The 27,207-nt window shown below is 44.0% G+C and overlaps 1 protein-coding gene across 2 annotated transcripts in view; it reads left to right on the top strand.

The window, feature by feature from the left end:
- Nucleotides 1-27,207, top strand: part of SWAP70 (switching B cell complex subunit SWAP70) — a 118,822-nt gene that overhangs the window by 78,323 nt on the left and 13,292 nt on the right. For both annotated transcript variants that reach the window (XM_073659011.1, XM_073659010.1), the window contains exons 4-6: nt 24,688-24,915; nt 25,290-25,436; nt 25,592-25,700. In XM_073659011.1, coding sequence (XP_073515112.1) covers nt 24,688-24,915; nt 25,290-25,436; nt 25,592-25,700 — 484 coding nt within the window. The remainder of the gene's footprint in view (nt 1-24,687; nt 24,916-25,289; nt 25,437-25,591; nt 25,701-27,207) is intronic.

The following is a 27,207-nucleotide window of genomic DNA, read 5'->3' as shown; positions in this document are numbered from 1 at the left end:
CTGACTGCTGACAAGTATACGGCGCTGCGCTGAGAAACTGACTACTGACAAGTATACGGCGCTGCGCTGAGGAACTGACTGCTGACAAGTATACGGCGCTGCGCTGAGGAACTGACTACTGACAAGTATACGGCGCTGCGCTGAGGAACTGACTACTGACAAGTATACGGCGCTGCGCTGAGGAGCTCACTGCTGACAAGTATACGGCGCTGCGCTGAGGAGCTGACTGCTGACAAGTATACGGCGCTGCGCTGAGGAACTGACTACTGACAAGTATACGGCGCTGCGCTGAGGAACTGACTGCTGACAAGTATACGGCGCTGCGCTGAGGAGCTCACTGCTGACAAGTATACGGTGCTGCGCTGAGGAACTGACTGCTGACAAGTATACGGCGCTGCGCTGAGGAACTGACTGCTGACAAGTATACGGCGCTGCGCTGAGGAACTGACTACTGACAAGTATACGGCGCTGCGCTGAGGAGCTCACTGCTGACAAGTATACGGCGCTGCGCTGAGAAACTCACTGCTGACAAGTATACGGCGCTGTGCTGAGAAACTCACTGCTGACAAGTATACGGCGCTGCGCTGAGGAACTCACTGCTGACAAGTATACGGCGCTGCGCTGAGGAGCTGACTGCTGACAAGTATACGGCGCTGCGCTGAGGAACTGACTACTGACAAGTATACGGCGCTGCGCTGAGGAACTGACTGCTGACAAGTATACGGCGCTGCGCTGAGAAACTCACTGCTGACAAGTATACGGCGCTGCGCTGAGGAACTCACTGCTGACAAGTATACGGCGCTGCGCTGAGGAGCTGACTGCTGACAAGTATACGGCGCTGCGCTGAGGAACTGACTACTGACAAGTGTACGGCGCTGCGCTGAGAAACTGACTGCTGACAAGTATACGGCGCTGCGCTGAGAAACTGACTACTGACAAGTATACGGCGCTGCGCTGAGGAACTGACTACTGACAAGTATACGGCGCTGCGCTGAGGAGCTCACTGCTGACAAGTATACGGCGCTGCGCTGAGGAACTGACTGCTGACAAGTATACGGCGCTGCGCTGAGGAACTGACTGCTGACAAGTATACGGCGCTGCGCTGAGAAACTGACTGCTGACAAGTATACGGCGCTGCGCTGAGAAACTGACTACTGACAAGTATACGGCGCTGCGCTGAGGAACTGACTACTGACAAGTATACGGCGCTGCGCTGAGGAACTGACTGCTGACAAGTATACGGCGCTGCGCTGAGGAACTGACTACTGACAAGTGTACGGCGCTGCGCTGAGAAACTGACTGCTGACAAGTATACGGCGCTGCGCTGAGAAACTGACTACTGACAAGTATACGGCGCTGCGCTGAGGAGCTCACTGCTGACAAGTATACGGCGCTGCGCTGAGGAGCGCACTGCTGACACTCAACTCCCAGGAGACTCCAGCGACTGTACAGCTCAGCTGTGCATCTCCTATATATAATTATATATGTACAGCCGGTATAACCTGGGCATCTCCTGTATATAATTATATATGTACAGCTGGTATAACCTAGGTATGTCCTGTATATAATTATATATGTACAGCTGGTATAACCTGGGCATCTTCTGTATATAATTATATATGTACAGCTGGTATAACCTGGGCATCTCCTGTATATAATTATATATGTACAGCTGGTATAACCCGGGCATCTCCTGTATATAATTATATATGTACAGCTGGTATAACCTAGGTATGTCCTGTATATAATTATATATGTACAGCTGGTATAACCTGGGCATCTCCTGTATATAATTATATATGTACAGCTGGTATAACCTAGGCATCTTTTGTATATAATTATATATGTACAGCCGGTATAACCTGGGCATCTCCTGTATATAATTATATATGTACAGCTGGTATAACCTGGGCATCTCCTGTATATAATTATACATGTCCAGCTGGTATAACCTGGGTATCTCCTGTATATAATTATATATGTACAGCCGGTACAACCTGGGCATCTCCTGTATATAATTATATATGTACAGCTGGTATAACCTGGGCATCTCCTGTATATAATTATATATGTACAGCTGGTATAACCTGGGCATCTCCTGTATATAATTATATATGTACAGCTGGTATAACCCGGGCATCTTCTGTATATAATTATATATGTACAGCTGGTATAACCTGGGCATCTCCTGTATATAATTATATATGTACAGCCGGTATAACCTGGGCATCTCCTGTATATAATTATATATGTACAGCTGGTATAACCTGTGTATCTCCTGTATATAATTATATATGTACAGCCGGTACAACCTGGGTATCTCCTGTATATAATTATATATATACAGCCGGTATAACCTGGGTATCTCCTGTATATAATTATATATGTACAGCTGGTATAACCTGGGTATCTCCTGTATATAATTATATATGTACAGCCGGTATAACCTGGGTATCTCCTGTATATAATTATATATGTACAGCTGGTATAACCTGGGTATCTCCTGTATATAATTATATATGTACAGCTGGTATAACCTGGGCATCTCCTGTATATAATTTTATATGTACAGCTGATATAACCTGGGCATCTCCTGTATATAATTATATATGTACAGCTGGTATAACCTGGGCATCTTTTGTATATAGTTATATATGTACAGCCGGTATAACCTGGGCCTCTCCTGTATATAGTTATATATGTGCAGCTGGTATAACCTGGGTATTTCCTGTGTATAATTATATATGTACAGCTGGTGTAACCTGGGCATTTCCTGTGTATAATTATATATGTACAGCTGGTATAACCTGGGCATCTCCTGTATATAATTATATATGTACAGCTGGTATAACCTGGGCCTCTCCTGTATATAGTTATATATGTGCAGCTGGTATAACCTGGGTATCTCCTGTGTATAATTATATATGTACAGCTGGTATAACCTGGGTATCTCCTGTATATAGTTATATATGTGCAGCTGGTATAACCTGGGTATCTCCTGTGTATAATTATATATGTACAGCTGGTATAACCTGGGTATCTCCTGTATATAGTTATATATGTGCAGCTGGTATAACCTGGGTATCTCCTGTGTATAATTATATATGTACAGCTGGTATAACCTGGGCCTCTCCTGTATTTAATTATATATGTACAGCTGGTATAACCCGGGCATCTCCTGTATATAATAATATATGTACAGCCGGTATAACCTGGACATCTCCTGTATTTAATTATATATGTACAGCTGGTATAACCTGGGCATCTCCTGTATATAATTATATATGTACAGCTGGTATAACCTGGGCATCTCCTGTATATAATTATATATGTACAGCTGGTATAACCTGGGCATCTCCTGTATATAATTATATATGTACAGCTGGTATAACCTGGGTATCTCCTGTATATAATTATATATGTACAGCTGGTATAACCTGGGCATCTCCTGTATATAATTATATATGTACAGCTGGTATAACCTGGGTATCTCCTGTATATAATTATATATGTACAGCTGGTATAACCTGGGTATCTCCTGTATATAATTATATATGCACAGCTGGTATAACCTGGGCATCTCCTGTATATAATTATATATGTACAGCTGGTATAACCTGGGCATCTCCTGTATATAATTATATATGTACAGCTGGTATAACCTGGGTATCTCCTGTATATAATTATATATGTACAGCTGGTATAACCTGGGTATCTCCTGTATATAATTATATATGTACAGCTGGTATAACCTGGGTATCTCCTGTATATAATTATATATGTACAGCTGGTATAACCTGGGCATCTCCTGTATATAATTATATATGTACAGCTGGTATAACCTGGGTATCTCCTGTATATAATTATATATGTACAGCTGGTATAACCTGGGCATCTCCTGTATATAATTATATATGTACAGCTGGTATAACCTGGGTATCTCCTGTATATAATTATATATGTACAGCTGGTATAACCTGGGCATCTCCTGTATATAATTATATATGTACAGCTGGTATAACCTGGGCATCTCCTGTATATAATTATATATGTACAGCCGGTATAACCAGAGCATCTCCTGTATATAATTATATATGTACAGCTGGTATAACCTGGGTATCTCCTGTATATACAGCTGTATTGACATTTACTGCACAGTTAATATTCCGTTTCTCTGTTAATCAGTAATGATGGTTTTGTGGATTTTCCACTTTTGCGTCTTCTGCATGATTCTCTCGTTGTGCCGCTCACAGATCGCCGCCTCGTGTGGATAAGATATCGGTATTATTAGACCCTCCGCTCCTTGTGAAGGATTCAATGTGACATCTCACAGCTGAGGGTTTGTTACAGTTGTTAATAGTCCTGTTTTCACCTTGGTCTTTCTTTGCCTCCATTCATCTCATTGGGTCGCAGGCAGCTCTGCTGATCCCGGGGACCCGAGGTCTCAGACCCCGAATGCCGGCGCCATTACTCTGTTTATGTTTCAATGTCAGAAAATCGGGATTCTTGTCTCAGACGAGATCGTGCGATCGTTAGATCCTGAGATCGTTAGATCCTGTGATTGTTAGATCCTGTGATCATTAGATCCTGACATCATTAGATCCTGTGATCTTTAGATCCTGACATCATTAGATCCTGAGATCGTTAGATCCTGACATCGTTAGATCCTGAGATAATTAGATCCTGAGATCGTTAGATCCTGAGATCATTAGATCCTGAGATCGTTAGATCCTGAGATAATTAGATCCTGACATTGTTAGATCCTGAGGTCGTTAGATCCTGAGATCATTAGATCCTGACATTGTTAGATCCTGAGATAATTAGATCCTGAGATCGTTAGATCCTGAGATAATTAAATCCTGAGATCATTAGATCCTGAGATCGTTAGATCCTGAGATCATTAGATCCTGAGATCTTTAGATCCTGAGATCGTTAGATCCTGAGATAATTAGATCCTGAGATAATTAGATCCTGAGATCGTTAGATCCTGAGATAATTAGATCCTGAGATCGTTAGATCCTGAGATAATTAGATCCTGAGATCGTTAGATCCTGAGATAATTAGATCCTGAGATCGTTAGATCCTGAGATAGTTAGATCCTGAGATAGTTAGATCCTGAGATCGTTAGATCCTGAGATCGTTAGATCCTGAGATAATTAGATCCTGAGATCATTAGATCCTGAGATCGTTAGATCCTGAGATCGTTAGATCCTGAGATAATTAGATCCTGAGATCATTAGATCCTGAGATAGTTAGATCCTGAGATAGTTAGATCCTGAGATCATTAGATCCTGAGATTGTTAGATCCTGAGATCCCCTTCACTACGACATGTCACAGTCTCTCTTGTAGGGTGTATGGGGCTCCAGTCACTTTTGGGGGCCCAAATGCACCAGCCAGAGGCTGACACTGAACATACAGGTTTACAGGCACAAAGTCATAGTGCTCGGCTGTGCGGGGTCCGGTGCGGACCCTCAGCTCTTCTTTGCCACTTGCACCAATATTATTTATTGAATGTTTTTTTTTTAAATGGAAACAAAGTTCTACATATTATAAAATCTTCCCACCTCATTCACAATCTATTATAGTTGTCAGGTTCCTCGGGGGCGTGAACAAAAGAGCCATAGCCCTGCCCCCGAGGAACCACCCCCGAGGATCCCAGCAGCGTAAAGCCGCCAGCAGATTCTACTGCTGATGTTTCATCACTGCACAGCGGGAATGGCGGCCATATTACTACTCACCATCTCTCAGGAACAGATCGAACTGTGACTGCACCAGCAGAATAGTGAGTGCAGCTCTGGAGTATAATACAGGATGTAACTCAGGATCAGTAATGTAATGTATGTACACAGTGACTGTACCAGCAGAATAGTGAGTGCAGCTCTGGGGTATAATACAGGATGTAACTCAGGATCAGTAATGTAATGTATGTACACAGTGACTCCACCAGCAGAATAGTGAGTGCAGCTCTGGAGTATAATACAGGATGTATCTCAGGATCAGTAATGTAATGTATGTACACAGTGACTGTACCAGCAGAATAGCGAGTGCTGCTCTGGGGTATAATACAGGAGGTAACTCAGGATCAGTAATGTAATGTATGTACACAGTGATTGCACCAGCAGAATAGTGAGTGCAGCTCTGGAGTATAATACAGGATGTATCTCAGGATCAGTAATGTAATGTATGTACACAGTGACTCCACCAGCAGAATAGTGAGTGCAGCTCTGGAGTATAATACAGGATGTATCTCAGGATCAGTAATGTAATGTATGTACACAGTGACTGTACCAGCAGAATAGTGAGTGCAGCTCTGGAGTATAATACAGGATGTAACTCAGGATCAGTAATGTAATGTATGTACACAGTGACTGCACCAGCAGAATAGTGAGTGCAGCTCTGGAGTATAATACAGGATGTAACTCAGTATCAGTAATGTAATGTATGTACACAGTGATTGCACCAGCAGAATAGTGAGTGCAGCTCTGGAGTATAATACAGGATGTAACTCAGGATCAGTAATGTAATGTATGTACACAGTGATTGCACCAGCAGAATAGTGAGTGCAGCTCTGGAGTATAATACAGGATGTAACTCAGGATCAGTAATGTAATGTATGTACACAGTGACTGTACCAGCAGAATAGTGAGTGCAGCTCTGGGGTATAATACAGGATGTAACTCAGGATCAGTAATGTAATGTATGTACACAGTGACTGTACCAGCAGAATAGTGAGTGCAGCTCTGGAGTATAATACAGGATGTAACTCAGGATCAGTAATGTAATGTATGTATACAGTGACTGCACCAGCAGAATAGTGAGTGCAGCTCTGGAGTATAATACAGGATGTAACTCAGGATCAGTAATGTAATGTATGTACACAGTGACTGTACCAGCAGAATAGTGAGTGCAGCTCTGGGGTATAATACAGGATGTAACTCAGGATCAGTAATGTAATGTATGTACACAGTGACTGTGCCAGCAGAATAGTGAGTGCAGCTCTGGAGTATAATACAGGATGTAACTCAGGATCAGTAATGTAATGTATGTATACAGTGACTGCACCAGCAGAATAGTGAGTGCAGCTCTGGAGTATAATACAGGATGTAACTCAGGATCAGTAATGTAATGTATGTACACAGTGACTGCACCAGCAGAATAGTGAGTGAAGCTCTGGAGTATAATACAGGATGTAACTCAGGATCAGCAATGTAATGTATGTATACACTGACTGCACCAGCAGAATAGTGAGTGCAGCTCTGGAGTATAATACAGGATGTAACTCAGGATCAGTAATGTAATGTATGTACACAGTGACTGTACCAGCAGAATAGTGAGTGCAGCTCTGGAGTATAATACAGGATGTAACTCAGGATCAGTAATGTAATGTATGTACACAGTGACTGTACCAGCAGAATAGTGAGTGCAGCTCTGGAGTATAATACAGGATGTAACTCAGGATCAGTAATGTAATGTATGTATACAGTGACTGCACCAGCAGAATAGTGAGTGCAGCTCTGGAGTATAATACAGGATGTAACTCAGGATCAGTAATGTAATGTATGTACACAGTGACTGTACCAGCAGAATAGTGAGTGCAGCTCTGGGGTATAATACAGGATGTAACTCAGGATCAGTAATGTAATGTATGTACACAGTGACTGCACCAGCAGAATAGTGAGTGCAGCTCTGGAGTATAATACAGGATGTAACTCAGGATCAGTAATGTAATGTATGTACACAGTGACTGTACCAGCAGAATAGTGAGTGCAGCTCTGGAGTATAATACAGGATGTAACTCAGGATCAGTAATGTAATGTATGTATACAGTGACTGCACCAGCAGAATAGTGAGTGCAGCTCTGGAGTATAATACAGGATGTAACTCAGGATCAGTAATGTAATGTATGTACACAGTGACTGTACCAGCAGAATAGTGAGTGCAGCTCTGGAGTATAATACAGGATGTAACTCAGGATCAGTAATGTAATGTATGTACACAGTGATTGCACCAGCAGAATAGTGAGTGCAGCTCTGGAGTATAATACAGGATGTAACTCAGGATCAGTAATGTAATGTATGTACACAGTGACTGTACCAGCAGAATAGTGAGTGCAGCTCTGGGGTATAATACAGGATGTAACTCAGGATCAGTAATGTAATGTATGTACACAGTGACTGTACCAGCAGAATAGTGAGTGCAGCTCTGGAGTATAATACAGGATGTAACTCAGGATCAGTAATGTAATGTATGTATACAGTGACTGCACCAGCAGAATAGTGAGTGCAGCTCTGGAGTATAATACAGGATGTAACTCAGGATCAGTAATGTAATGTATGTACACAGTGACTGTACCAGCAGAATAGTGAGTGCAGCTCTGGAGTATAATACAGGATGTAACTCAGGATCAGTAATGTAATGTATGTACACAGTGACTGTACCAGCAGAATAGTGAGTGCAGCTCTGGAGTATAATACAGGATGTAACTCAGGATCAGTAATGTAATGTATGTATACAGTGACTGCACCAGCAGAATAGTGAGTGCAGCTCTGGAGTATAATACAGGATGTAACTCAGGATCAGTAATGTAATGTATGTACACAGTGACTGTACCAGCAAAGTGAGTGCAGCTCTGGGGTATAATACAGGATGTAACTCAGGATCAGTAATGTAATGTATGTGCACAGTGACTGCACCAGCAGAATAGTGAGTGCTGCTCTGGAGTATAATACAGGATGTAACTCAGGATCAGTAATGTAATGTATGTGCACAGTGACTGCACCAGCAGAATAGTGAGTGCTGCTCTGGAGTATAATACAGGAGGTAACTCACGATCAGTAATGTAATGTATGTATACAGTGACTGCACCAGCAGAATAGTGAGTGCAGCTCTGGAGTATAATACAGGAGGTAACTCAGGATCAGTAATGTAATGTATGTGCACAGTGACTGCACCAGCAGAATAGTGAGTGCAGCTCTGGAGTATAATACAGGAGGTAACTCAGGATCAGTAATGTAATGTATGTGCACAGTGACTGCACCAGCAGAATAGTGAGTGCTGCTCTGGAGTATAATACAGGAGGTAACTCACGATCAGTAATGTAATGTATGTATACAGTGACTGCACCAGCAGAATAGTGAGTGCAGCTCTGGAGAATAATACAGGATGTAACTCAGGATCAGTAATGTAATGTATGTACACAGTGACTGCACCAGCAGAATAGTGAGTGCAGCTCTGGGGTATAATACAGGATGTAACTCAGGATCAGTAATGTAATGTATGTACACAGTGACTGCACCAGCAGAATAGTGAGTGCAGCTCTGGAGTATAATACAGGAGGTAACTCAGGATCAGTAATGTAATGTATGTGCACAGTGACTGCACCAGCAGAATAGTGAGTGCTGCTCTGGAGTATAATACAGGATGTAACTCAGGATCAGTAATGTAATGTATGTACACAGTGACTGTACCAGCAGAATAGTCAGTGCAGCTCTGGAGTATAATACAGGATGTAACTCAGGATCAGTAATGTAATGTATGTATACAGTGACTGCACCAGCAGAATAGTGAGTGCAGCTCTGGAGTATAATACAGGATGTAACTCAGGATCAGTAATGTAATGTATGTACACAGTGACTGTACCAGCAGAATAGTGAGTGCAGCTCTGGAGTATAATACAGGATGTAACTCAGGATCAGTAATGTAATGTATGTACACAGTGATTGCACCAGCAGAATAGTGAGTGCAGCTCTGGAGTATAATACAGGATATATCTCAGGATCAGTAATGTAATGTATGTACACAGTGACTGCACCAGCAGAATAATGAGTGCAGCTCTGGAGTATAATATAGGATGTAACTCAGGATCAGTAATGTAATGTATGTACACAGTGACTGCACCAGCAGAATAGTGAGTGCAGCTCTGGAGTATAATACAGGATGTAACTCAGGATCAGTAATGCATGTACACAGTGACTGCACCAGCAGAATAGTGAGTGCAGCTCTGGAGTATAATACAGGATGTAACTCAGGATCAGTAATGTAATGTATGTACACAGTGACTGCACCAGCAGAATAGTGAGTGCTGCTCTGGAGTATAATACAGGATGTAACTCAGGATCAGTAATGTAATGTATGTACACAGTGACTGCACCAGCAGAATAGTGAGTGCAGCTCTGGAGGATAATACAGGAGGTAACTCAGGATCAGTAATGTAATGTATATACACAGTGACTGCACCAGCAGAATAGTGAGTGCAGCTCTGGAGTATAATACAGGATGTAACTCAGGATCAGTAATGTAATGTATGTACACAGTGACTGCACCAGCAGAATAGTGAGTGCAGCTCTGGAGTATAATACAGGATGTAACTCAGGATCAGTAATGTAATGTATATACACAGTGACTGCACCAGCAGAATAGTGAGTGCAGCTCTGGAGTATAATACAGGATGTAACTCAGGATCAGTAATGTAATGTATGTACACAGTGACTGCACCAGCAGAATAGTGAGTGCTGCTCTGGAGTATAATACAGGATGTAACTCAGGATCAGTAATGTAATGTATGTACACAGTGACTGCACCAGCAGAATAGTGAGTGCAGCTCTGGAGTATAATACAGGAGGTAACTCAGGATCAGTAATGTAATGTATGTACACAGTGACTCCACCAGCAGAATAGTGAGTGCTGCTCTGGAGTATAATACAGGATGTAACTCAGGATCAGTAATGTAATGTATGTACACAGTGACTGCACCAGCAGAATAGTGAGTGCTGCTCTGGAGTATAATACAGGATGTAACTCCGGATCAGTAATGTAATGTATGTACACAGTGACTGCACCAGCAGAATAGTGAGTGCAGCTCTGGAGTATAATACAGGAGGTAACTCAGGATCAGTAATGTAATGTATGTACACAGTGACTCCACCAGCAGAATAGTGAGTGCTGCTCTGGAGTATAATACAGAATGTAACTCAGGATCAGTAATGTAATGTATGTATACAGTGACTGCACCAGCAGAATAGCGAGTGCTGCTCTGGGGTATAATACAGGATGTAAATCAGGATCAGTAATGTAATGTATGTACACAGTGACTGCACCAGCAGAATAGTGAGTGCTGCTCTGGAGTATAATACAGGATGTAACTCAGGATCAGTAATGTAATGTATGTACACAGTGACTGCACCAGCAGAATAGTGAGTGCAGCTCTGGGGTATAATACAGGATGTAACTCAGGATCAGTAATGTAATGTATGTACACAGTGACTGCACCAGCAGAATAGTGAGTACAGCTCTGGAGTATAATACAGGATGTAACTCAGGATCAGTAATGTAATGTATGTACACAGTGACTGCACCAGCCGAATAGTGAGTGCAGCTCTGGAGTATAATACAGGATGTAACTCAGGATCAGTACTGTAATGTATGTACACAGAGACTGCACCAGCAGAGTAGTGAGTGCAGCTCTGGAGTATAATACAGGATGTAACTCAGGATCAGTAATGTAATGTATGTACACAGTGACTGCACCAGCAGAATAGTGAGTGCAGCTCTGGAGTATAATAAAGGATGTAACTCAGGATCAGTAATGTAATGTATACACAGTGACTGCACCAGCAGAATAGTGAGTGCAGCTCTGGATTATAATACAGGATGTAACTCAGGATCAGTAATGTAATGTATGTACACAGTGACTGCACCAGCAGAATAGTGAGTGCAGCTCTGGAGTATAATACAGGATGTAACTCAGGATCAGTAATGTAATGTATGTGCACAGTGACTGCACCAGCAGAATAGTGAGTGCAGCTCTGGAGTATAATACAGGATGTAACTCAGGATCAGTAATGTAATGTATGTACACAGTGACTGTACCAGCAGAATAGTGAGTGCAGCTCTGGAGTATAATACAGGAGGTAACTCACGATCAGTAATGTAATGTATGTATACAGTGACTGCACCAGCAGAATAGTGAGTGCAGCTCTGGAGAATAATACAGGATGTAACTCAGGATCAGTAATGTAATGTTTGTACACAGTGACTGCACCAGCAGAATAGTGAGTGCAGCTCTGGGGTATAATACAGGATGTAACTCAGGATCAGTAATGTAATGTATGTACACAGTGACTGCACCAGCAGAATAGTGAGTGCAGCTCTGGAGTATAATACAGGAGGTAACTCAGGATCAGTAATGTAATGTATGTGCACAGTGACTGCACCAGCAGAATAGTGAGTGCTGCTCTGGAGTATAATACAGGATGTAACTCAGGATCAGTAATGTAATGTATGTGCACAGTGACTGCACCAGCAGAATAGTGAGTGCTGCTCTGGAGTATAATACAGGAAGTAACTCACGATCAGTAATGTAATGTATGTACACAGTGACTGCACCAGCAGAATAGTGAGTGCAGCTCTGGAGAATAATACAGGATGTAACTCAGGATCAGTAATGTAATGTATGTACACAGTGACTGCACCAGCAGAATAGTGACTGCAGCTCTGGAGTATAATACAGGAGGTAACTCAGGATCAGTAATGTAATGTATGTACACAGTGACTGCACCAGCAGAATAGTGAGTGCAGCTCTGGAGTATAATACAGGATGTAACTCAGGATCTGTAATGTAATGTATGTACACAGTGACTGCACCAGCAGAATAGTGAGTGCAGCTCTGGGGTATAATACAGGATGTAACTCAGGATCAGTAATGTAATGTATGTACACAGTGACTGCACCAGCAGAATAGTGAGTGCAGCTCTGGGGTATAATACAGGATGTAACTCAGGATCAGTAATGTAATGTATGTACACAGTGACTGCACCAGCAGAATAGTGAGTGCAGCTCTGGAGTATAATACAGGATGTAACTCAGGATCAGTAATGTAATGTATGTACACAGTGACTGCACCAGCAGAATAGTGAGTGCAGCTCTGGAGTATAATACAGGATGTAACTCAGGATCAGTAATGCATGTACACAGTGACTGCACCAGCAGAATAGTGAGTGCAGCTCTGGAGTATAATACAGGATGTAACTCAGGATCAGTAATGTAATGTATGTACACAGTGACTGCACCAGCAGAATAGTGAGTGCTGCTCTGGAGTATAATACAGGATGTAACTCAGGATCAGTAATGTAATGTATGTACACAGTGACTGCACCAGCAGAATAGTGAGTGCTGCTCTGGAGTATAATACAGGATGTAACTCAGGATCAGTAATGTAATGTATGTACACAGTGACTGCACCAGCAGAATAGTGAGTGCAGCTCTGGAGTATAATACAGGAGGTAACTCAGGATCAGTAATGTAATGTATGTACACAGTGACTGCACCAGCAGAATAGTGAGTGCAGCTCTGGAGGATAATACAGGAGGTAACTCAGGATCAGTAATGTAATGTATGTACACAGTGACTGCACCAGCAGAATAGTGAGTGCAGCTCTGGAGTATAATACAGGAGGTAACTCAGGATCAGTAATGTAATGTATGTACAGTGACTGCACCAGCAGAATAGTGAGTGCAGCTCTGGAGGATAATACAGGATGTAACTCAGGATCAGTAATGTAATGTATGTACACAGTGACTGCACCAGCAGAATAGTGAGTGCAGCTCTGGAGTATAATACAGGATGTAACTCAGGATCAGTAATGTAATGTATGTACACAGTGACTGCACCAGCAGAATAGTGAGTGCAGCTCTGGAGTATAATACAGGATGTAACTCAGGATCAGTAATGTAATGTATATGTACACAGTGACTGCACCAGCAGAATAGTGAGTGCAGCTCTGGAGTATAATACAGGATGTAACTCAGGATCAGTAATGTAATGTATGAACACAGTGACTGCACCAGCAGAATAGTGAGTGCAGCTCTGGAGTATAATACAGGAGGTAACTCAGGATCAGTAATGTAATGTATGTACACAGTGACTGCACCAGCAGAATAGTGAGTGCAGCTCTGGAGTATAATACAGGATGTAACTCAGGATCAGTAATGTAATGTATGTACACAGTGACTCCACCAGCAGAATAGTGAGTGCTGCTCTGGAGTATAATACAGGATGTAACTCAGGATCAGTAATGTAATGTATGTACACAGTGACTGCACCAGCAGAATAGTGAGTGCTGCTCTGGAGTATAATACAGGATGTAACTCAGGATCAGTAATGTAATGTATGTATACAGTGACTGCACCAGCAGAATAGTGAGTGCAGCTCTGGAGTATAATACAGGATGTAACTCAGGATCAGTAATGTAATGTATGTACACAGTGACTGCACCAGCAGAATAGTGAGTGCAGCTCTGGAGTATAATACAGGAGGTAACTCAGGATCAGTAATGTAATGTATGTACACAGTGACTCCACCAGCAGAATAGTGAGTGCTGCTCTGGAGTATAATACAGGATGTAACTCAGGATCAGTAATGTAATGTATGTATACAGTGACTGCACCAGCAGAATAGCGAGTGCTGCTCTGGGGTATAATACAGGATGTAACTCAGGATCAGTAATGTAATGTATGTACACAGTGACTGCACCAGCAGAATAGTGAGTGCTGCTCTGGAGTATAATACAGGATGTAACTCAGGATCAGTAATGTAATGTATGTACACAGTGACTGCACCAGCAGAATAGTGAGTGCAGCTCTGGGGTATAATACAGGATGTAACTCAGGATCAGTAATGTAATGTATGTACACAGTGACTGCACCAGCAGAATAGTGAGTGCAGCTCTGGAGTATAATACAGGATGTAACTCAGGATCAGTAATGTAATGTATGTACACAGTGACTGCACAAGCAGAATAGTGAGTGCAGCTCTGGAGTATAATACAGGATGTAACTCAGGATCAGTACTGTAATGTATGTACACAGAGACTGCACCAGCAGAGTAGTGAGTGCAGCTCTGGAGTATAATACAGGATGTAACTCAGGATCAGTAATGTAATGTATGTACACAGTGACTGCACCAGCAGAATAGTGAGTGCAGCTCTCGAGTATAATACAGGATGTAACTCAGGATCAGTAATGTAATGTATATACACAGTGACTGCACCAGCAGAATAGTGAGTGCAGCTCTGGAGTATAATACAGGATGTAACTCAGGATCAGTAATGTAATGTATGTACACAGTGACTGCACCAGCAGAATAGTGAGTGCAGCTCTGGAGTATAATACAGGATGTAACTCAGGATCAGTAATGTAATGTATGTACACAGTGACTGCACCAGCAAAATAGTGAGTGCAGCTCTGGAGTATAATACAGGAGGTAACTCAGGATCAGTAATGTAATGTATGTGCACAGTGACTGCACCAGCAGAATAGTGAGTGCTGCTCTGGAGTATAATACAGGATGTAACTCAGGATCAGTAATGTAATGTATGTGCACAGTGACTGCACCAGCAGAATAGTGAGTGCTGCTCTGGAGTATAATACAGGAGGTAACTCACGATCAGTAATGTAATGTAAGTATACAGTGACTGCACCAGCAGAATAGTGAGTGCAGCTCTGGAGTATAATACAGGAGGTAACTCAGGATCAGTAATGTAATGTATGTGCACAGTGACTGCACCAGCAGAATAGTGAGTGCAGCTCTGGAGTATAATACAGGAGGTAACTCAGGATCAGTAATGTAATGTATGTGCACAGTGACTGCACCAGCAGAATAGTGAGTGCTGCTCTGGAGTATAATACAGGATGTAACTCAGGATCAGTAATGTAATGTATGTACACAGTGACTGCACCAGCAGAATAGTGAGTGCAGCTCTGGAGTATAATACAGGATGTAACTCAGGATCAGTAATGTAATGTATGTACACAGTGACTGCACCAGCAGAATAGTGAGTGCTGCTCTGGAGTATAATACAGGAGGTAACTCACGATCAGTAATGTAATGTATGTACACAGTGACTGCACCAGCAGAATAGTGAGTGCAGCTCTGGAGTATAATACAGGATGTAACTCAGGATCAGTAATGTAATGTATGTACACAGTGACTGCACCAGCAGAATAGTGAGTGCAGCTCTGGGGTATAATACAGGAGGTAACTCAGGATCAGTTATGTAATGTATGTGCACAGTGACTGCACCAGCAGAATAGTGAGTGCTGCTCTGGAGTATAATACAGGATGTAACTCAGGATCAGTAATGTAATGTATGTGCACAGTGACTGCACCAGCAGAATAGTGAGTGCTGCTCTGGAGTATAATACAGGAGGTAACTCACGATCAGTAATGTAATGTATGTATACAGTGACTGCACCAGCAGAATAGTGAGTGCAGCTCTGGAGTATAATACAGGAGGTAACTCAGGATCAGTAATGTAATGTATGTGCACAGTGACTGCACCAGCAGAATAGTGAGTGCAGCTCTGGAGTATAATACAGGAGGTAACTCAGGATCAGTAATGTAATGTATGTACACAGTGACTGCACCAGCAGAATAGTGAGTGCTGCTCTGGAGTATAATACAGGATGTAACTCAGGATCAGTAATGTAATGTATGTATACAGTGACTGCACCAGCAGAATAGTGAGTGCAGCTCTGGAGAATAATACAGGATGTAACTCAGGATCAGTAATGTAATGTATGTACACAGTGACTGCACCAGCAGAATAGTGAGTGCAGCTCTGGAGTATAATACAGGAGGTAACTCACGATCAGTAATGTAATGTATGTATACAGTGACTGCACCAGCAGAATAGTGAGTGCTGCTCTGGAGTATAATACAGGAGGTAACTCACGATCAGTAATGTAATGTTTGTATACAGTGACTGCACCAGCAGAATAGTGAGTGCAGCTCTGGAGAATAATACAGGATGTAACTCAGGATCAGTAATGTAATGTATGTACACAGTGACTGCACCAGCAGAATAGTGAGTGCAGCTCTGGAGTATAATACAGGATGTAACTCAGGATCAGTAATGTAATGTATGTACACCGTGACTGCACCAGCAGAATAGTGAGTGCTGCTCTGGAGTATAATACAGGATGTAACTCAGGATCAGTAATGTAATGTATGTACACAGTGACTGCACCAGCAGAATAGTGAGTGCAGCTCTGGGGTATAATACAGGATGTAACTCAGGATCAGTAATGTAATGTATGTACACAGTGACTGCACCAGCAGAATAGTGAGTACAGCTCTGGAGTATAATACAGGATGTAACTCAGGATCAGTAATGTAATGTATGTACACAGTGACTGCACCAGCAGAATAGTGAGTGCAGCTCTGGAGTATAATACAGGATGTAACTCAGGATCAGTACTGTAATGTATGTACACAGAGACTGCACCAGCAGAGTAGTGAGTGCAGCTCTGGAGTATAATACAGGATGTAACTCAGGATCAGTAATGTAATGTATGTACACAGTGACTGCACCAGCAGAATAGTGAGTGCAGCTCTGGAGTATAATACAGGATGTAACTCAGGATCAGTAATGTAATGTATATACACAGTGACTGCACCAGCAGAATAGTGAGTGCAGCTCTGGAGTATATTACAGGATATATCTCAGGATCAGTAATGTAATGTATGTACACAGAGACTGCACCAGCAGAATAGTGAGTGCAGCTCTGGGGTATAATACAGGAGGTAACTCAGGATCAGTAATGTAATGTATGTACACAGTGACTGCACCAGCAGAATAGTGAGTGCAGCTCTGGAGTATAATACAGGAGGTAACTCAGGATCAGTAATCTAATACATGTACACAGTGACTGTACCAGTAGAATAGTGAGTGCAGCTCTGGAGGATAATAAAGGATGTAACTCAGGATCAGTAATGTAATGTATGTACACAGTGACTGCACCAGCAGAATAGTGAGTGCAGCTCTGGAGTATAATACAGGATGTAACTCAGGATCAGTAAAGTAATGTATGTACACAGTGACTGCACCAGCAGAATAGTGAGTGCAGCTCTGGAGTATAATACAGGAGGTAACTCAGGATCAGTAATGTAATGTATGTACACAGTGACTGCACCAGCAGAATAGTGAGTGCTGCTCTGGAGTATAATACAGGATGTAACTCAGGATCAGTAATGTAATGTATGTACACAGTGACTGCACCAGCAGAATAGTGAGTGCAGCTCTGGAGTATAATACAGGAGGTAACTCAGGATCAGTAATGTAATGTATGTACACAGTGACTGCACCAGCAGAATAGTGAGTGCAGCTCTGGAGGATAATACAGGATGTAACTCAGGATCAGTAATGTAATGTATGTACACAGTGACTGCACCAGCAGAATAGTGAGTGCAGCTCTGGAGTATAATACAGGAGGTAACTCAGGATCAGTAATGTAATGTATGTACACAGTGACTCCACCAGCAGAATAGTGAGTGCTGCTCTGGAGTATAATACATGATGTAACTCAGGATCAGTAATGTAATGTATGTACACAGTGACTGCACCAGCAGAATAGTGAGTGCAGCTCTGGGGTATAATACAGGATGTAACTCAGGATCAGTAATGTAATGTATGTACACAGTGACTGCACCAGCAGAATAGTGAGTGCAGCTCTGGGGTATAATACAGGATGTAACTCAGGATCAGTAATGTAATGTATGTACACAGTGACTGCACCAGCAGAATAGTGAGTGCAGCTCTGGAGTATAATACAGGAGGTAACTCAGGATCAGTAATGTAATGTATGTGCACAGTGACTGCACCAGCAGAATAGTGAGTGCTGCTCTGGGGTATAATACAGGATGTAACTCAGGATCAGTAATGTAATGTATGTACACAGTGACTGCACCAGCAGAATAGTGAGTACAGCTCTGGAGTATAATACAGGATGTAACTCAGGATCAGTAATGTAATGTATGTACACAGTGACTGCACCAGCAGAATAGTGAGTGCAGCTCTGGAGTATAATACAGGATGTAACTCAGGATCAGTACTGTAATGTATGTACACAGAGACTGCACCAGCAGAGTAGTGAGTGCAGCTCTGGAGTATAATACAGGATGTAACTCAGGATCAGTAATGTAATGTATGTACACAGTGACTGCACCAGCAGAATAGTGAGTGCAGCTCTGGAGTATAATACAGGATGTAACTCAGGATCAGTAATGTAATGTATATACACAGTGACTGCACCAGCAGAATAGTGAGTGCAGCTCTGGAGTATAATACAGGATATATCTCAGGATCAGTAATGTAATGTATGTACACAGAGACTGCACCAGCAGAATAGTGAGTGCAGCTCTGGGGTATAATACAGGAGGTAACTCAGGATCAGTAATGTAATGTATGTACACAGTGACTGCACCAGCAGAATAGTGAGTGCAGCTCTGGAGTATAATACAGGAGGTAACTCAGGATCAGTAATCTAATACATGTACACAGTGACTGTACCAGTAGAATAGTGAGTGCAGCTCTGGAGGATAATAAAGGATGTAACTCAGGATCAGTAATGTAATGTATGTACACAGTGACTGCACCAGCAGAATAGTGAGTGCAGCTCTGGAGTATAATACAGGATGTAACTCAGGATCAGTAAAGTAATGTATGTACACAGTGACTGCACCAGCAGAATAGTGAGTGCTGCTCTGGAGTATAATACAGGATGTAACTCAGGATCAGTAATGTAATGTATGTACACAGTGACTGCACCAGCAGAATAGTGAGTGCTGCTCTGGAGTATAATACAGGATGTAACTCAGGATCAGTAATGTAATGTATGTACACAGTGACTGCACCAGCAGAATAGTGAGTGCAGCTCTGGAGTATAATACAGGAGGTAACTCAGGATCAGTAATGTAATGTATGTACACAGTGACTGCACCAGCAGAATAGTGAGTGCAGCTCTGGAGGATAATACAGGATGTAACTCAGGATCAGTAATGTAATGTATGTACACAGTGACTGCACCAGCAGAATAGTGAGTGCAGCTCTGGAGTATAATACAGGAGGTAACTCAGGATCAGTAATGTAATGTATGTACACAGTGACTCCACCAGCAGAATAATGAGTGCTGCTCTGGAGTATAATACATGATGTAACTCAGGATCAGTAATGTAATGTATGTACACAGTGACTGCACCAGCAGAATAGTGAGTGCAGCTCTGGACTATAATACAGGAGGTAACTCAGGATCAGTAATGTAATGTATGTACACAGTGACTGCACCAGCAGAATAGTGAGTGCAGCTCTGGGGTATAATACAGGATGTAACTCAGGATCAGTAATGTAATGTATGTACACAGTGACTGCACCAGCAGAATAGTGAGTGCAGCTCTGGAGTATAATACAGGAGGTAACTCAGGATCAGTAATGTAATGTATGTACACAGTGACTGCACCAGCAGAATAGTGAGTGCAGCTCTGGGGTATAATACAGGATGTAACTCAGGATCAGTAATGTAATGTATGTACACAGTGACTGCACCTGCAGAATAGTGAGTGCAGCTCTGGGGTATAATACAGGATGTAACTCAGGATCAGTAATGTAATGTATGTACACAGTGACTGCACCAGCAGAATAGTGAGTGCAGCTCTGGAGTATAATACAGGAGGTAACTCAGGATCAGTAATGTAATGTATGTGCACAGTGACTGCACCAGCAGAATAGTGAGTGCTGCTCTGGAGTATAATACAGGATGTAACTCAGGATCAGTAATGTAATGTATGTGCACAGTGACTGCACCAGCAGAATAGTGAGTGCTGCTCTGGAGTATAATACAGGAGGTAACTCACGATCAGTAATGTAATGTATGTATACAGTGACTGCACCAGCAGAATAGTGAGTGCAGCTCTGGAGAATAATACAGGATGTAACTCAGGATCAGTAATGTAATGTATGTACACAGTGAATGCACCAGCAGAATAGTGAGTGCAGCTCTGGGGTATAATACAGGATGTAACTCAGGATCAGTAATGTAATGTATGTACACAGTGACTGCACCAGCAGAATAGTGAGTGCAGCTCTGGAGTATAATACAGGAGGTAACTCAGGATCAGTAATGTAATGTATGTGCACAGTGACTGCACCAGCAGAATAGTGAGTGCTGCTCTGGAGTATAATACAGGATGTAACTCAGGATCAGTAATGTAATGTATGTATACAGTGACTGCACCAGCAGAATAGTGAGTGCAGCTCTGGAGTATAATACAGGATGTAACTCAGGATCAGTAATGTAATGTATGTACACAGTGACTGCACCAGCAGAATAGTGAGTGCAGCTCTGGGGTATAATACAGGATGTAACTCAGGACCAGTAATGTAATGTATGTACACAGTGACTGCACCAGCAGAATAGTGAGTGCAGCTCTGGAGTATAATACAGGAGGTAACTCAGGATCAGTAATGTAATGTATGTACACAGTGACTGTACCAGCAGAATAGTGAGTGCAGCTCTGGAGTATAATACAGGAGGTAACTCAGGATCAGTAATGTAATGTATGTACACAGTGACTGCACCAGCAGAATAGTGAGTGCAGCTCTGGGGTATAATACAGGATGTAACTCAGGACCAGTAATGTAATGTATGTACACAGTGACTGCACCAGCAGAATAGTGAGTGCAGCTCTGGAGTATAATACAGGAGGTAACTCAGGATCAGTAATGTAATGTATGTACACAGTGACTGTACCAGCAGAATAGTGAGTGCAGCTCTGGAGGATAATAAAGGATGTAACTCAGGATCAGTAATGTAATGTATGTACACAGTGACTGCACCAGCAGAATAGTGAGTGCAGCTCTGGAGTATAATACAGGATGTAACTCAGGATCAGTAAAGTAATGTATGTACACAGTGACTGCACCAGCAGAATAGTGAGTGCAGCTCTGGGGTATAATACAGGATGTAACTCAGGATCAGTAATGTAATGTATGTACACAGAGACTGCAACAGCAGAATAGTGAGTGCAGCTCTGGGGTATAATACAGGATGTAACTCAGGATCAGTAATGTAATGTATGTACACAGAGACTGCACCAGCAGAATAGTGAGTGCAGCTCTGGGGTATAATACAGGATGTAACTCAGGATCAGTAATGTAATGTATGTACACAGAGACTGCAACAGCAGAATAGTGAGTGCAGCTCTGGAGTATAATACAGGAGGTAACTCAGGATCAGTAATGTAATGTATGTACACAGTGACTGCACCAGCAGAATAGTGAGTGCAGCTCTGGGGTATAATACAGGATGTAACTCAGGATCAGTAATGTAATGTATGTACACAGAGACTGCAACAGCAGAATAGTGAGTGCAGCTCTGGGGTATAATACAGGATGTAACTCAGGATCAGTAATGTAATGTATGTACACAGTGACTGCACCAGCAGAATAGTGAGTGCAGCTCTGGAGTATAATACAGGATGTAACTCAGGATCAGTAATGTAATGTATGTACACAGTGACTGCACCAGCAGAATGGTGAGTGCAGCTCTGGAGTATGATACAGGATGTTACTCAGGATCAGTAATGTAATGTATGTACACAGTGACTGCACCAGCAGAACAGTGAGTGCAGCTCTGGGGTATAATACAGGATGTAACTCAGGATCAGTAATGTAATGTATGTACACAGTGACTGCACCAGCAGAATAGTGAGTGCAGCTCTGGAGTATAATACAGGAGGTAACTCAGGATCAGTAATGTAATGGATGTACACAGTGACTGCACCAGCAGAATAGTGAGTGCAGCTCTGGAGTATAATACAGGAGGTAACTCAGGATCAGTAATGTAATGTATGTACACAGTGACTGCACCAGCAGAATAGTGAGTGCAGCTCTGGAGTATAATACAGGAGGTAACTCAGGATCAGTAATGTAATGGATGTACACAGTGACTGCACCAGCAGAATAGTGAGTGCAGCTCTGGAGTATAATACAGGAGGTAACTCAGGATCAGTAATGTAATGTATGTATACAGATACTGCACCAGCAGAATAGTGAGTGCAGCTCTGGGGTATAATACAGGAGGTAACTCAGGATCAGTAATGTAATACATGTACACAGTGACTGTACCAGCAGAATAGTGAGTGCAGCTCTGGAGGATAATAAAGGATGTAACTCAGGATCAGTAATGTAATGTATGCACACAGTGACTGCACCAGCAGAATAGTGAGTGCAGCTCTGGAGTATAATACAGGATGTAACTCAGGATCAGTAAAGTAATGTATGTACACAGTGTCTGCACCAGCAGAATGGTGAGTGCAGCTCTGGAGTATGATACAGGATGTAACTCAGGATCAGTAATGTAATGTATGTACACAGTGACTGCACCAGCAGAACAGTGAGTGCAGCTCTGGGGTATAATACAGGATGTAACTCAGGATCAGTAATGTAATGTATGTACACAGTGAGTGCACCAGCAGAATAGTGAGTGCAGCTCTGGAGTATAATACAGGAGGTAACTCAGGATCAGTAATGTAATGGATGTACACAGTGACTGCACCAGCAGAATAGTGAGTGCAGCTCTGGAGTATAATACAGGAGGTAACTCAGGATCAGTAATGTAATGTATGTACACAGTGACTGCACCAGCAGAATAGTGAGTGCAGCTCTGGAGTATAATACAGGAGGTAACTCAGGATCAGTAATGTAATGTATGTACACAGATACTGCACCAGCAGAATAGTGAGTGCAGCTCTGGAGTATAATACAGGAGGTAACTCAGGATCAGTAATGTAATGTATGTACACAGTGACTGCACCAGCAGAATAGTGAGTGCAGCTCTGGAGGATAATAAAGGATGTAACTCAGGATCAGTAATGTAATGTATGCACACAGTGACTGCACCAGCAGAATAGTGAGTGCAGCTCTGGAGTATAATACAGGATGTAACTCAGGATCAGTAATGTAATGTATGTACACAGTGACTGCACCAGCAGAATAGTGAGTGCAGCTCTGGGGTATAATACAGGATGTAACTCAGGATCAGTAATGTAATGTATGTACACAGTGACTGCACCAGCAGAATAGTGAGTGCAGCTCTGGAGTATAATACAGGATGTAACTCAGGATCAGTAAAGTAATGTATGTACACAGTGTCTGCACCAGCAGAATAGTGAGTGCAGCTCTGGAGTATAATACAGGATGTAACTCAGAATCAGTAATGTAATGTATGTACACAGTGACTGCACCAGCAGAATAGTGAGTGCAGCTCTGGGGTATAATACAGGATGCAACTCAGGATCTGTAATGTAATGTATGTACACAGTGACTGCACCAGCAGAATAGTAAGTGCAGCTCTGGAGTATAATACAGGAGGTAACTCAGGATCTGTAATGTAATGTATGTACACAGTGACTGCACCAGCAGAATAGTGAGTGCAGCTCTGGGGTATAATACAGGATGCAACTCAGGATCTGTAATGTAATGTATGTACACAGTGACTGCACCAGCAGAATAGTGAGTGCAGCTCTGGGGTATAATACAGGATGCAACTCAGGATCTGTAATGTAATGTATGTACACAGTGACTGCACCAGCAGAATAGTGAGTGCAGCTCTGGGGTATAATACAGGATGCAACTCAGGATCAGTAATGTAATGTATGTACACAGTGACTGCACCAGCAGAATAGTGAGTGCAGCTCTGGAGTATAATACAGGATGTAACACAGGATCAGTAATGTAATGTATGTACACAGTGACTGCACCAGCAGAATAGTGAGTGCAGCTCTGGAGTACGGGATCCGTAGTGTCATGAATGTACTGTAGTCTGACTTTCTGACAATCAGTTGCTTCTTTTCAGATTGAATACCTCCTGAAGAAGCTGACGGAGGCGATGGGCAGCGGTTGGCAGCAGGCCTTGTTTGAGGACTATAAGATCAGCCTCCAGGATAAGCAGAAGGGACTGTCAGTCTGGGAGCTGGTTGAGCTGATCGGCAGCGGTCAGTTCAGTAAAGGCACCGACTCCACCACCGTTTCTATGGCCATAAATGAAGTATTTAATGAGCTCGTCCTGGACGTTTTAAAGCAGGTGAGGATCACTTCGTATCGCTGCATATTTGCCTCTCAGGACCTTAGGAAAGCTGGGTGATGATCCTGGGTGCTGCTATACGAGATCCGGGGACATGTAATATGTCGGGCAGTTTACTGCACACTTGGAAGGTTGTGAGAAAACTGCTGAGAATGAAAATCTTAGATCCAAAGATTGAGGGTCCAGAGACCGCTAGAAAGAGTCTTGTCTGAATTATGCCCTGCGGAGAGCTGTAGAGCTTTTGTATGACTCTGGTGCCCTCTGCTGGTGAGATAAACAAACTGCATCCGATTATAATTTTTTTATTGTATTTTTCACATTATTTGAATAATATTTTTGACTTTCCTGTAACGATGTCTGATTCCTCGCCATAGGGTTATCTGTGGAAGAAAGGTCACAAGCGGAAGAACTGGACGGAGCGCTGGTTTGTGCTGAAACCCAACGTCATGTCCTACTACGTCAGTGAGGATCTGAAAGACAAGAAGGGCGACATCACCCTGGATGGGAATTGCTGCGTGGAGGTAACGTGCCGGGAATCGCTCCACCTTCCTAAGATTCCTGACATAGTGCATTGTACGCGATCACCCCGAGCATGAAGAAAATGCGAAAACTGCAGTGCAGACTGACACCGCAATCAAGAATCCAGCCATTAGATCACATTGTCCTTGTCTTTCAGTCATTGCTGGACAGAGAAGGGAAGAAGTGTCTGCTGCTTGTGAAATGTGTGGAGAAAAGCTACGAGATCAGCGCCTCTGACAAGAAGAAGAAGCAGGAGTGGATACAAGGTGAGCGGAACCGCAGCGACTCTGCCGCACGTGACTAGAGCGGAGCCGCGGCGACTCTGCCGCACGTGACTAGAGCGGAGGCGCAGCGACTCTGCCGCACGTGACTAGAGCGGAGGCGCAGCGACTCTGCCGCACGTGACTAGAGCGGAGGCGCAGCGACTCTGCCGCACGTGACTAGAGCGGAGGCGCAGCGACTCTGCCGCACGTGACTAGAGCGGAGCCGCAGCGACTCTGCCGCACGTTACTAGAGCGGAGGCGCAGCGACTCTGCCGCACGTGACCGGAGCGGATCCGCAGCGACTCTGCCGCACGTTACTAGAGCGGAGGCGCAGCGACTCTGCCGCACGTTACTAGAGCGGAGGCGCAGCGACTCTGCCGCACGTTACTAGAGCGGAGGCGCAGCGACTCTGCCGCACGTGACCGGAGCGGATCCGCAGCGACTCTGCCGCACGTTACTAGAGCGGAGGCACGGCGACTCTGCCGCACGTGACTAGAGCGGAGCTGCAGCGACTCTGCCGCACGTTACTAGAGCGGAGCCGCAGCGACTCTGCCGCACGTGACTAGAGCGGAGGCGCAGCGACTCTGCCGCACGTGACTAGAGCGGAGCCGCAGCGACTCTGCCGCACGTTACTAGAGCGGAGGCGCAGCGACTCTGCCGCACGTTACTAGATCGGAGGCGCAGCGACTCTGCCGCACGTGACCGGAGCGGATCCGCAGCGACTCTGCCGCACGATACTAGAGCGGAGGCACGGCGACTCTGCCGCACGTGACTAGAGCGGAGGCGCGGCGACTCTGCCGCACGTGACTAGAGCGGAGCCGCAGCGACTCTGCCGCACGTTACTAGAGCGGAGGCGCAGCGACTCTGCCGCACGTGACCGGAGCGGATCCGCAGCGACTCTGCCGCACGTTACTAGAGCGGAGGCACGGCGACTCTGCCGCACGTGACTAGAGCGGAGCCGCAGCGACTCTGCCGCACGTTACTAGAGCGGAGCCGCAGCGACTCTGCCGCACGTGACTAGAGCGGAGCCGCAGCGACTCTGCCGCACGTGACTAGAGCGGAGGCGCAGCGACTCTGCCGCACGTGACTAGAGCGGAGCCGCAGCGACTCTGCCGCACGTTACTAGAGCGGAGGCGCAGCGACTCTGCCGCACGTTACTAGAGCGGAGGCGCAGCGACTCTGCCGCACGTGACCGGAGCGGATCCGCAGCGACTCTGCCGCACGTTACTAGAGCGGAGGCACGGCGACTCTGCCGCACGTGACTAGAGCGGAGGCGCGGCGACTCTGCCGCACGTGACTAGAGCGGAGCCGCAGCGACTCTGCCGCACGTTACTAGAGCGGAGGCGCAGCGACTCTGCCGCACGTGACCGGAGCGGATCCGCAGCGACTCTGCCGCACGTGACTAGAGCGGAGGCGCAGCGACTCTGCCGCACGTGACTAGAGCGGAGCCGCAGCGACTCTGCCGCACGTTACTAGAGCGGAGGCGCAGCGACTCTGCCGCACGTGACCG

This window comes from Phyllobates terribilis, unplaced genomic scaffold, assembly GCF_046119375.1.
Source record: "Phyllobates terribilis strain yellow unplaced genomic scaffold, ASM4611937v1 Scaffold_13__5_contigs__length_258822181, whole genome shotgun sequence".
Classification (NCBI taxonomy): Eukaryota; Metazoa; Chordata; class Amphibia; order Anura; family Dendrobatidae; genus Phyllobates; species Phyllobates terribilis.
The sequence above is the reverse complement of the archived record's forward strand: the minus strand, read 5'-3'. Positions and strand labels throughout refer to the sequence as shown.